Source organism: Phalaenopsis equestris, unplaced genomic scaffold, assembly GCF_001263595.1.
Source record: "Phalaenopsis equestris unplaced genomic scaffold, ASM126359v1 Scaffold000873, whole genome shotgun sequence".
Taxonomy (NCBI): Eukaryota; Viridiplantae; Streptophyta; class Magnoliopsida; order Asparagales; family Orchidaceae; genus Phalaenopsis; species Phalaenopsis equestris.
The window spans coordinates 704,946-718,138 of record NW_018165313.1 but is presented as its reverse complement, the minus strand read 5'-3'; the positions used below and the strand labels follow the sequence as shown (position 1 = coordinate 718,138).

The 13,193-nt window shown below is 33.2% G+C and overlaps 2 protein-coding genes across 4 annotated transcripts in view; one reads left to right on the top strand and one right to left on the bottom strand.

Annotated features, from left to right (window-relative positions):
* Positions 1 to 6,212: 6,212 nt before the first annotated feature.
* On the top strand, positions 6,213 to 8,254 carry LOC110031965 (ACT domain-containing protein ACR1-like). 2 transcript variants are annotated; one of them, XM_020735421.1, is made up of 4 exons: positions 6,213 to 6,388; positions 6,512 to 6,557; positions 6,764 to 6,878; positions 6,977 to 8,254. In XM_020735421.1, exons 1-4 carry the CDS (start codon positions 6,330 to 6,332, stop codon positions 8,083 to 8,085), a joined length of 1,329 nt encoding a protein of 442 aa, XP_020591080.1. In that variant the 5' UTR covers positions 6,213 to 6,329; the 3' UTR covers positions 8,086 to 8,254. The 2 variants fall into 2 exon arrangements, with proteins under 2 accessions (XP_020591080.1, XP_020591081.1); XM_020735422.1 differs by having other exon boundaries at positions 6,213 to 6,367; positions 6,977 to 8,193.
* An 89-nt stretch (positions 8,255 to 8,343) lies between these two features.
* The window catches only part of LOC110031966, a 49,400-nt gene continuing 44,550 nt past the window's right edge, over positions 8,344 to 13,193 (bottom strand). For both annotated transcript variants that reach the window (XM_020735423.1, XM_020735424.1), the window contains one exon: positions 8,344 to 8,898. In XM_020735423.1, coding sequence (XP_020591082.1) covers positions 8,491 to 8,898 — 408 coding nt within the window. In that variant the 3' untranslated portion in view covers positions 8,344 to 8,490. The remainder of the gene's footprint in view (positions 8,899 to 13,193) is intronic.

The window sequence follows — 13,193 nt, the reverse complement described above, 5'->3', positions numbered from 1 at the left end:
AACTCCAATTAAAAAAGAATAATTACTTTCTCGGCCTTTTGATTTCTTAACCTCCATCAAACAATCAAATCTCAAAGTATGAACACAGATTAATGCAATCACAATGAAGTCAGCTAATTGAAGCCGAGCTTCAGCATTATGGATAATGCTACACTGCACATCAATGCCTGTTTATTACATCAATGCCATTTCTTAGTAGTGTGAATGAAAGAGAGAATAGCATTGAATTTAATAACCATTAAATTTATTTCTATAGTATATATATATTAAATAAAATGTTTTTATCATTTTTTGAGTAATATATATATATATTTTATATGACTCTAACTGCCGGACATATTCACACCTGATGAACCACATATTTATCTTCACATTGAACACGAGTCATGCTTATGTTAAGCATGACATTACCTTTGGAATATTATAATAATTATAAGTAAACTACAAAAATATTTGGAAAATAAAGTCTATTTAAGGCTCCTTCTCTTCTCCTGTGCTGAATGAGCCTACAGAGTAAATTAAGCTGCAATGTCTGCCAAGCAAAACATTGCCTTTTTGCTTCTAATCCTTCTCCTCTTTGCTTCCTCGGTTCAGACATCCCGCCCACTGGCTACCTCAATCCCGCCTAGAAGCCAAGAAGAGGTAAATTATTTTCTAACTATTTAGAAATTATTAATATCTATTTATTTTCTTAAAAAATTAATTTGTTTTTGATTTTTTTGACAAGGTTGAGGAACAAGTTTGTGAAGGAGTGGGAGAGGAAGAGTGCTTGATGAGAAGAACACTTGTTGCTCACACTGATTACATCTACACGCAAGGGAAGCATGGCTAGATAATATGTATTAGTTATAATGATCATATTGGCTTCTTTGGCCTTATGATATGTGATATTTTTTGTGTTTTAGATTGTGTTAACCATTGATATATGTAAAGTATGTTATAAGCTTTCTCCGCCTATGAGAAGGCAGTTCCCTAATGAAGAGTTTGATGTTGGGTTTTATGATGCGCCTCCTCTAAGAAGATTCTGTTGAGTATATATGAACTTATTTGTAAAATATTTCTATTTTTATGCAGGAATATTGATGATTTTATTTTATTTTCTATATTAAAATTATATCACAAACGCAGCTCCTTCTTCTAATGTGTTTGGAAACAATCAGTTTCTCCTGAAAATTACTTTTAAGAAATTTAGTTGAGAAAATAGAAAATAAAAATCTAAAGGAAAATTTAGAGAGATAATGATATGTGTTAGATATGTAAAAATAGATAAGAATTGTGTGGTATGTATGTAAAAATAGAAATATGCTAACATTAAAAGCAGGCGGAAGAACATGGTGTTGACTTACCTGCTTTTCCCTGAGATGAGAAGATGAAGTGATAAATATTTGCATTGACTTTATTTCATATTTTTAATGCATTTATATTCAGTCGACTTTGGAATTTAGTACTTTGACGGATTGTTTATGTTAAAAAGAAAAAAGAAAATTAATCTTAGCTTCTGTGGCTGTATGTATATATTGATCAAAGATGCCTTTCCATTGCAGTCAGAGAGTTGAATTGATTTAAAATATGGTTCTGCTTAACTTAAATTATATATAAAACGCTTCCTTAAGGTTCAGAACAGTTCTTAATCTCTGTTTCTTAACATAAATACTTTATTGTCTTGGAACATATATTGTGGCTCAAGATAAGAAGAAGCATTTTAACTCTTAATCATATTCTTATAATTATTTTCAATTCTATAAAAATATAAATTCTTTTTTAATCCATTTCAAAGCTTAAAGAATTTTTCGACCTTCACGTGAAATTGAAAATATATTGAATTTTACTAAATCATATAAAATTTATGTGCCGCAATATTTTTATATTTATTATGTCTAATTAATTGAAGATTAGTATTAACTGTGTAAATACATAGGAATTGAGTGGTGTCTTTGTAAATCATTGATTTAAGTGAAAACAACAGCAGTGAGTTGTAGAGAAATGTGAGAGATAGGACAAAGATGTAGATGAATCTATTATAAAAAGGTTGAGATAGAGTCTAACATGACCTAAACTAAATAATAATAATAATTAAATACTTTTGACATTGTTCTTGCATATAAATTGTATAAAGATGAGGTTGAAAATTATTAAATTTGCATTGAGATTAGCACTATATATAAAGAGTTTCTAGAGCACTAATATCAAATCAAATCAAATAAATTTCAAGCATATCCTAAGTCCTAACATAACATCATTTATATTAGAATATCAAATACATTTGACAAACGAACAAAAGCCACAACATTAATTTAACCTCTTATATATATATATATATATTATTTTTAATGCGAACCTTTCTCTTTAAGATAATATTATATATTATTTCTATATTGCCAACTTCCTTACTATTTTATCTTGGATCAATAAATAGATGATACACCATAAGAAGTTCTATTCAAAATTAAATTCATAATCACATGACCTTGGATTTCAATAAATTAATAGTAAAACCGAATGTGCAAGGCAAACCAACGATCCTAAAATGACCTATTTGAGACCTGATGAGCTCAAATAAATATTTGTGATTCAATTTTTTTGGGGCAATAATTGAAGAGTCATAAAATCTTTCAATTTTGTATATTTATATCAAATCAATCTTCTATACTAAGCTTGAGATCACTAAATTTTGATACCTTTAAAACATTTAAATGTTGAAGGAATGATATCCAATAAAAAAAAATCAGCAAAAGATATTTAGTTGAGTGTTTTGAGTTTTTAACTAGATTTATTGAAATGCAACCTCAAAAATCATAAATAAATCATCACCCTACAAGTGAATGCAACCTGAATTTGAGTTGGGAGAGAGCTTAAAGCTTTGAAAAATCATTGCTACACATCACCACTACTCTATTGTTGTTGTTCGACAGTTATGCCAAATACTTGTTGTCTTACATTTTCACTTAGCTGTCAAAGTCTATTCACCATCATCTAGTTTTTGTTGTTTGACCATTCTGCTCATCTATCATGATTTGGTGGTTGTCATCACCTAATATTGTCTAGCCACAATTTAATATTTTTATACTACCTTTTGCTTTAATATAATTATGAGAAATCAAGTTTGATTGCATTACAAATTTTCCAACATGGAAGAATAGCCAAAAAATTGTAATTTTCTTAAATAATAAATTATTTTCTTCAGGTTACACTCACTGGTTTTTTTCTCTTGCAAGATTTTGCACATAAAAAATTAAATGTATCATATGTTAATATCTTTCATCTACATGAGCAAGATTTTTATTCAAAACCTTACTCTAATGCCTTCAATTTTCTAGAACCTACAAAAATCAATCTTATCTCATAGGTTGTATTCCAATCAAAGATATATAAGCATAAATATGTTACAGAGAAATTATTAGAATGAAGAAGAGCTTTTGAACTGTTAAAGATAGCATACGATTGGTAAAGTGGTTGTTCAATCATCATTAATCTAAAATTTGATTTGTTTTCCTATAAAATTTATTGAGAACCGTAACATTTCAAAGCATTTAAATATTGTCATCATTATAAGGTTTCCTTTATCCCTACATTGTCTCCAATAGTTATAAAAATATACATATTTTTAAGAGGTTATCATTTTAAATACATAACTTCTTCATAATTTCGTAATATTCATCAAAGATAAGAGTTGACTTTTTTATTCATAAATCTCGAGCAACATACATCCCAAAAGGATTTGTTAAGCTTGGTTAGAGATTGATTTGGGTAGATTGGAATCCAATCAATTCAGTCATAAGAATGATTACTTAGATTGCTTTAGGCCTAACCATTCTATTTGATATACATCACGAGATTTTAAGTTTGTTGAATCCCTTAATGTCCTTGAATCACACCCAAGGAATAGAGCATAGGGAATGAGAAGATAAGGGAGAAAATGAGAATATATGGGCTCAAAAGCGACAAATGAGCAAAATTTCTACAACAAGAGGTTCATTTTTGGATTGAAAGAGCTGAAATGAATTTTACATTTAATACCCTCCCTTTTATAGAGGTGGGATTTTACGAAAAGATAAATATAGAGCCTTATTATATCTAAGCCTCTATCGATAAGTAACTGTCTTTTTTGTTGTATCACCATAAAATTCTAGATCTTCTCTTGGATCTCCTTTCTATAGTCAAATAAGACAAGGTGATGAACAGTTGGGTCCTTTGCTTTTGGATATCTTCATGCTTGACCCTTTATACTCAAACCTTAATATTCAACCTTAGGCACTCAGCCTCTGACACTTTGATCGATCTTTGCCTAGATGCTTGATAGTCTAAATTTGTCAAATTCGTTGTCCACTTCTAGACACATTCCCCAGCGGGCCTTCTTCCAAGGTAAAAGAGGCCAAAAGGCATTTGTGCCTTGCTAGTCCAAGTAGGTACTTTTGTTTTTACATATTTAGTTCTCTAATTCTCGCATCTCTTAGAAAGCTATGCTCGGCTATGCTAAGAATGAGTGAATTAAATATTATAATGGATCATAATATTTAATTAATGTTTATGACGTTGTCACTTGCTTAAATTTTGAACCTTGTCTTTTATAAGTAGAGCGATGAGACACCTCTTGAACTGATTTGGTAATTAAACATCCTATCACCACATTCTAGATTTGATAGTCCCCTATTCTTGTAGCTCGACATGATGGATCTTAGTCAATCGAACATGCACATTTCGAATAAAGAACAATTACAAGACATGCTAAGAAGGAAGCATAAAGAAAAGGTCATAAGATGATAGTAATGCAGAGAAAGTTAGGTCTACCAAGGGTAGACATCTAGGATGACTCTGGCAAAAAGCTTTGTCTGAGGTGGTAGTCCTCGAGGCAAATCCGCATTAGATGATCTAATTAAAGTTTGGCCTTCACAGACAAACTATTCAGTTCCCATGGGCACACTCAACTAGATGGAAGCGAGTTGGTGAGAAACAACCTTACAATTTCAAAATTTTCGGCCCATTGTAAATCAATATGTATACTTACTGTTTTATTATTTCATATATTATGACAAGTCATGTTTTGCTTTTATTTTCCCGTTTTGTGTGGAGAGTGGTTTACTCTTATTGAATTTTGTGGCCTCGATTGTTATGTAGAGAATGCTAGGTATACAACTAAACCTGAATGAGGCTCTAGATGTTCTTACGAAAAGAAGCAAGCAAATGATCAAGGGCGTCGGCCAACAACCTCATGATGGAAATCCTCTATTGATGATGTGTGAAGGTACTACTGAGGGAGAGGAAGGAGCTATGGGGGATCATAAGGTGATTCCTCATCCTCCTCTAAGTCAAAGCAGACTGAGAACTTACTATTTTACCCTTTCACAGTTACTACTTCTCCAGAGGTGACAAATCAGGCAGAGTGACTTGATAACTTATGGCTAGAGGTTGTTGTTTTGAAAAAGATTGTTTCCAAGTGTCATAAAGTGTGGCAGCTTATGAGGGAGAAGTAGATGATATTTTAGAGCCTTGTTGAATCTAGTTGCTTTAGTCAATTCAAAGTTGCCTGTGGAGGGGGGGGTGATTTTCCACTGCATAAGATTTTCATTTTGTTTTCAACAAATGTATATATATATATATATATATATATGTATGTATGTATGTATGTATGTATATTCTTTATAGGTGAGCACTTAAACTTAAAAATCTTGTTTTATAAATATTTTATAAATTAATTGTTTTGGATTCAAAATCCGCATACATTAGAAAAAAAAAATTAAAAAAAAAAAATTGATGTGCTGATTAAATCATGAACAAAAAACAAATTTTTTCTTTTTTTTTTGACCATTTGTTATGATTGCTTAACGGGTGATGTAGAAGATGTTATATACTTATATGTCAAAAACGTTAATAGTTATATTATTGAATTGAATAATATGTTAATACAATCGTGAATAAAAGAAAAATAATTAAAAAAAAAAGATAACAAAGAAAATTATTCATAGTAATCAGAATATATTATAATAATAAATATTATAATTCGTACTATAAATATGAGATACATGATATGATAGTAACATGATGATGAAAAATTTCAAGATGGTTTTTTTTTTTTTAATATTGGAAGCTCCACGAGAGGAAAGCCAGCATCAATATTCGCCATTAATGCCGGGGATCACAAAATAAAAAATATTTTATTTATTATTTGAGATCCGTTCGGATATTTCCAAATATATTACAATGCGAAGGCTATATAACAGAGCACAATAATCCAAATGTCCCAATTTTTTAAACTTATTTATCAAATCTCTACGATCGATTTGTTGTAAGAGTTCAGATGCTTCAATGGAGGGAGAAGGTTAAGGAGGAAGATGGCTTATTTTGATCGCAACTTCCACACTCTTGAAGAGTACATCACCCCTCCACCCACGTAATTAATTATATTTTCCAAAAAGACTTTTTTTTTTAATTAACGTGAACATTAATTAGTTGATTATTAGAGTATTTTAATATTACTGTAGGATGATATTTAAATGCCGCTGGCTGCATGCAGGGTATGTGTTGATAATGATACTTATGGAGACCGCACAGTTATCAAGGTATTGAATTAATATGTCTTTCTATATTAATGCTAAACAAATTTCATGAAAGTTTTTGCCATGAAAATATCTAATGAATGACTAAGCTCACTCAAAATCTTAAAATTATGACATAAAATGAGTTTTAGCATTTTCATATAATTTTTTGACTAAAAATGAGTAGCATTTTAAACAAAAAGTCATGTTGTTAGTCCAAAACGATGCAGGTGAGCTGTGTGAACAGGCATGGATTACTAGTAGACATAGTTCAGGCCCTCATCGATCTCGACCTCATCATCTCCAAATCCTACATGTCCTCTGATGGGGATTGGATAATGGATGGTATTATATATATATATATATACATATAATTCCCAGAATCAGCGCAGAATAATTTTGGTACCATTAATTAATCATACTAAACTAATATATAATTGCAGCATTTGAAGTCACTGATGCGCTGGGCAACAAACTCATAGAGCCGACCCAAATCCGTTATATAGAAGAGTCATTATCTTTTGCCGAGGGACGTGGAGGACCAACGCGCCGGCCGCCGGAGGAGGTGAAGACATGCCTTGACAACCTGGCGGGGGCGGGCCACCTCGCCTCTGATCACATTATGCTTGAGATGACGGTGGGCGTCGATCACTCCGGCATCTCCGAGGTGCTGGCCACCCTACTGCTCGATTACCATTTGGAGGTTGACTTTTGCGTGGCCTGGATGCACAATGGCCTCACCGGTTGCATTCTGTGCATCGTCGATCTGGAGCTTCACATCTCATCCAACGCTGCCCGGCTGGCAGAGTTGGAGAAGCAACTGAGGCGGGTGGTTGGGGCCCATTACTGCAGGGGTAGCTCCGAGAAATGGCGGTTGCGTATTTCCCGGCCATCGTTGGTTGATGGCGCGCATGCGGAGCGACGGCTTCATCAGATGATGCGAGAGGAGAATGACTGGGAAGGAATGGGAATGGCCGGCGGGGATCTGCAATCGGCTGTTGTTGTGACGGCGGAGGAGATGGAGGTGTCGGTGAATAACGTGAAGAAGAAGGACAATTACATGGTGAAGGTGACGGTGAGGAGCCGAGACCGTCCCAAGCTGCTATTTGATGTGGCTTTCACGCTCCTGGACTTGAATTACGACGTAGTCCACGCATCAGTCAGCACGGAAGAAAGCATTGCCCTTCAAGAATACTATATAAAGAAGCAAGATGGTAGGTCGAGGGTGACGGAGATGGAGAGGGAGAGGCTGATTGTGTGTCTGGTGGCGGCTGCAGAACGACGGCCGGGGCCTTGGGGGATGAGGGTGAAGGTGAGAGTGGTGGAGTACCGGGATAGTTTGTTGTGGAACATCACGAGGGTTTTTCGAGAGAATGGAATGTTGGTGGTGGGGGCGAAGTGGGCCAAGCGTGGAGCTTTTGCGGGTGGTCTTTTTTATTTGAAGGGCGGCTCATCCACCGGAGATGTGGCTCACGGGTTGATGCAGGCGTTGCGCAGCGAAATCAGCGGCTGCAACTTCGAAATGAAAGATGGCGGTGGTGCGGGATGGTAACATAAGGATGCAAAATATGTATAGACATCTGTTCTGCTAATTGGTCTATGATTAAACATCTGCGTTCTAACTTTAGATTTTGATTGTCAAATGTTTATGGAGACATAAATCTTTGAACATTGTTTCTAATTTATTTTTTTTAGGTAATGGATTTATAGTTTCTCAGTTAGGTGCTTTATTATTGCCGTTACATTGGACATTTTGTCTTTTAAAGAAATCTTTTGCTCGTTAACTCATCTAATCTGTACAATGAAATTGAATTGAATGAATTAAGTAAGATGGGTGATTACAATACATAGCAATTTGAGAAAACCTGAATCCACAGTGCAACAATAACCGTAGCTAGCACTCTTTGGATATCATATTTTATGGGGAATAAAATCAGCGTGCATTCACTCAAGCAAATCACTTGTTTAATGTACCTTCTGATTTGGAGCCACTTCTGCTGAAAGCTTGCTTTGTAAGGCAGTCGTCGTCCTCCTCCAGATCGCTGAAAGAGACTTCTTCTTCATTGCAAGCAAGAACTGCAGCTATCCCAGATGCATTGTTTTCATCCAGGGTATCATCTTCGGGCCACTCATCATCATCATCATCGTCATCATCAAAGTTTGCTATTGCCATTTCCTTAACCTTCTTTGGCAAATATGGTTCTTCGTTTACTACAAATTTATCAACAAAGTCGGCCTCCAAAGTAGTTTGGATAGAAAGCTTCTCCATATCAAAATTATCTGATGAATGTCGCCAAATGTCTTCTGATACTTGTTTTGCTTGGCTCTGTAAGCCATGTTGTAGCATTGCTCTCGCTTCCACAATCTATATAATCAGAATTGTAAGAAAATTAGGGAAAAAAATTAAATGTGATCATTAAAGCATAGAATGAAATGCAATAAAGGATCGAGAAAACTATAATGTGATCGTTACTGTTACTAGCATGATCATCCAAGCCAGGATTTCATAGTAAACATGCTACAAATCAACTGAATGATTCCTCCTAAGCCTCAAAAGAGACCACTAAAGAATATATTACAGGCACAGCAAAAAGATGATCAGGATTTTTCAGTCAATCCTACCCTCAGGCATCAACAACACTAATCGAAAAACTTATACCAAAAAATGTGAGTTGGAAAAGGTATGGGAGTAAGCATTCAATGGAATAGTTTAAAACATCAAGTATACCAAAAACTCTGATTAAGATGAATATCATCAAATTACCTGAGAATTGTCTATTCTTGTGAAATAAAATTCACTAAAAGAAAGAAGAGAATAGAATGTGATCATTAAAGCATAGAATGAAATGCAATAAAGGATCGAGAAAACTCTAATGTGATCGTTACTGTTACTAGCATGATCATCCAAGCCAGGATTTCATAGTAAACATGCTACAAATCAACTGAATGATTCCTCCTAAGCCTCAAAAGAGACCACTAAAGAATATATTACAGGCACAGCAAAAAGAAGATCCGGATTTTTCAGTCAATCCTACCCTCAGGCATAGACAACACTAATCGAAAAACTTTATACCAAAAAATGGGAGTTGGGAAAGGTATGGGAGTAAGCATTCAATGGAATAGTTTAAAACATCAAGTATACCAAAAACTCTGATTAAGATGAATATCATCAAATTACCTGAGAATTGTCTATGCTTGTGAAATAAAATTCACTAAAAGAAAGAAGAGTAAATGAAATAAATATGTCAAATGTATTTGCTTTAAATTGATTCATTCAGTTTGCTCAGATAGAAATATTTTAGATATAAGAAACAAGAGGTATGATGAGTGATAGTAATAACAAAAGAAGTCATAAACCTAAACCGTGGAGCTATGGGACACGTCAACTTTCTTAAATTTGACAATGCTTCTTTTCCTTTCTGTGATTATCAACAACCTGGAGGGATTTGACTTTCCTCCCTGCTCTTTATCTTAATTTCAACACAAGTAGGCTTCAGCATCCTTCTAATTCTTCAATGATACTTCCACCTATTATGCCTACACCATCTAGACATTAATCTAATGAATTGAGTCAACATAAATTTTAGCATGAAACTGTCACTAGCTTCATCAAATCTTAATTTCTTTTTTAAGTCTTTTGCTAGAAATAAGAGTAGTAGTTCTTATAAAGATGGACTTTATTTAATATTTTCCAGAAAAGAAATATCCAACTTTGCTAAAACCCTTAAGCTCTTCCTAGTCAACATTTTTCTTTTGGGTGCAGTGTCAAACATAGAGCTCATGAAAAAGCTTTTTAACTAATTAACTTTTCTTGCTATCTCTCAATCAATTTCAAGAATCTTAAACATATTCTACTTCGCCTCGAACATGCAAAAGATTACTCACAGATTTGATCTCATTAAAATTTAGATTTTCTAACGTTTCTTCTAAAATAGGTTCCTATGTTTTCTTGAAATTTGGATCTTTTTTCCTAGTATTAAAGCCCACCTGATTAACCACCCAGTTATATATTCTCTTGGCCAAATTTTGAATAGACCTCTTATGACTTATGTTACAATTACAAGACTTATTAGCCATCCATTGTTAGGTGTTTGTTGAACTTAAAATTACTATAAAATTTGGATTCTCCATTTAAAATAAATATTATTGGACGGTTTTTTGTGGTTTGTGCTTGTGAAATCTTAAATTACAGGCACAAAAACATCGCATGGGTCGTGTTATTAATCCCAACTCAAAATGATCTTCCATCAAGCCTGGGTAAAATTCAGATAGCAATTATGTTGACTCAAATAAAAATAAGAAAAATATTGAATCAAATTACTAAAATTCCATTAATTCAAAAGATTAATACAAGTAATACTAGTACTTCATCTCCAGCACCAATAGCTTTGATCAGGCTTTCATCCTCTAACTACTAACTCCCCTCAACCCTCTAATATTAGCTTGGACTCACTAATGAACCTAAGAATTATCATAATGAAATAGGGGGCGAGTTCATTTCCTCTCGGCCAAAACTATTGTTATTGTTTCAATGACTCCACTTATAGTCGTTTTATGACAAACCTTGTTGGTGAGACTCAAATTGATATGATTGTTGCACATTTCAAAGATAAATTTCTTAAGTTCTCTTTAGCACATAAGATCACCTTTAGTTATGAAAATATGCTTTCATATGATTTGAACGGTGAGGGCTATTTGAGTAATGACTTGTATCCTTAGATTCATTCTAAGTGTATTGGGGGCAACAAAAATTTTTTCCCTATGCAAGAAAGATAATGGAAAAGGTATAAGGTATACAAATGTGCTTTAAAACCTACGTTCAATTGAAAAACTTCCAATTTAATGTCTTTTCACTTGTGTGGCTCCTTACTACTGGTTTCTTTACCGGTCACATATATTTCAGCACGCAGAAGCTCATGTTATCTTTATTATTAATTCCAATTTTCTCTCTAATTTCGCTCAAGTTTTTAATGTTTAAAATTTCCTCTTTTGGTATCGACAACTAATTTCCTTATTTTGTTGCAGCTACTTTGATATGTTTGATGCTGAATAATATTTAGTTGTGTCATCTATGGCTTGAATCTTCAATATCGATTTATGAATTCTTCCTCTTCCACCCACTCCATCTTTCACGTTTTGTGCCAAGTTCCTTTGCAACTCTAAACTTCAAGATTTTATCTTTGTTTTTGGAGTTATGATCATACCGGATGTAATGTTTCATTGCTCTAAACTTCAAGATTATATCTTTGTTTTCAGAGTTATGATCTCACCGGATTTATTATTTTATTTATCTCGAGCTTCTGTGATACTAATTGACCATAAAAAATATCCTTTGTTAAGGGAAAAAAGAAGAAGCTCAGAATGATAGCGAGTTACCTTCACGCTTGAGAAATACATTTATCTGGACAGTTGTAACTGTGATTTCCCAAGTTAATAAAGAGTCTATTGAAGGAATTACACTTTTCAATTTTTTTCGGCCAACCTTACGAAAATAGTTGTTTTCTTAAGTGACAGTTTGAACTTCTATCGTTGCCATCTTTTCTTCTCCTAACCTTTGTTTTTGTAAATCATTTAAATCTTATTCTTCGCTTAAAATTCTTCTAAATGATTAGGAACCTGCCTAAATGTGTGATGGTACATTTTCTTTTAGCTTCCATTACGAAATTAAAAGCAGTAACATGCTCAAGTTCGACATGAATTATTCATACTATCTGAGAAGCTTGTGTTCAATATGTTGAAAAATTTTGTATCCCTCACGTTGCTTCTTGGATTTTCATTTCATTCTCCTTTCTATTTTAAGAAATAGAAAAATATAAGTGCAAGGGCCCAAGTCTATACAAAGTTACACCAAATAGCAGACGCTACAAAGCATGCATATTATGTTCTTTGAACTTCATCATGTAATGCAAATAATGAATTTTCTTGACAATTAAGAAAATATCGCTAAGAAAAAAAACTTGCTCAGATACACATTCTAGTCTAACTACGTTCTTCCTTCTTCAGATCCAAAAGGATGCTGAAAAGATGAGCAACAAATACTTTTATAAATAACGAACAGACACTGGCCAGGAGAGAGGGCAACTATATCGGTTATTGGCAAAATCCGTAACACAGTCAAACACAAAATGTTTAATATTCCAAATATTAATAAAATCATATTGTTCTATGGTCATGGGGTGTGTTTAGGGATGTAAACAAGCCAAGCTTGAGTGAGCCTGAGCCTGAGCCCAACTTGTGTTCGGCTTGTTAAAAAATACTATTATTCGTGTTAGACTGATTTATATATTGAGCGAAAAAAATTTGTTCTTATTCAGCTCGTTTGCTTAGCGAGCCGAACACAAGTTGTTTGCGAACAACGAATCTTTTTTGACAGTCCTAATCTCGCAATCGTAGGATATTAAGAGTATGACAAGATTTAAATCTTATTATTTATATTAAAATATTTATTTAAATGAATTTAATATACTTTTTATTCTATCTTTACTTAATAAATTTAATTGATTAAAAATCTTTGTAGTCTTGTAATCAATTATTCCTTAAAAATAATCTCATCAACTATATACATACATACACACATACATATATATATATATATATATATATGTGTGTGTGTGTGTGTGTGTATATATATATATATATATGTATGTATGTATGTATGTA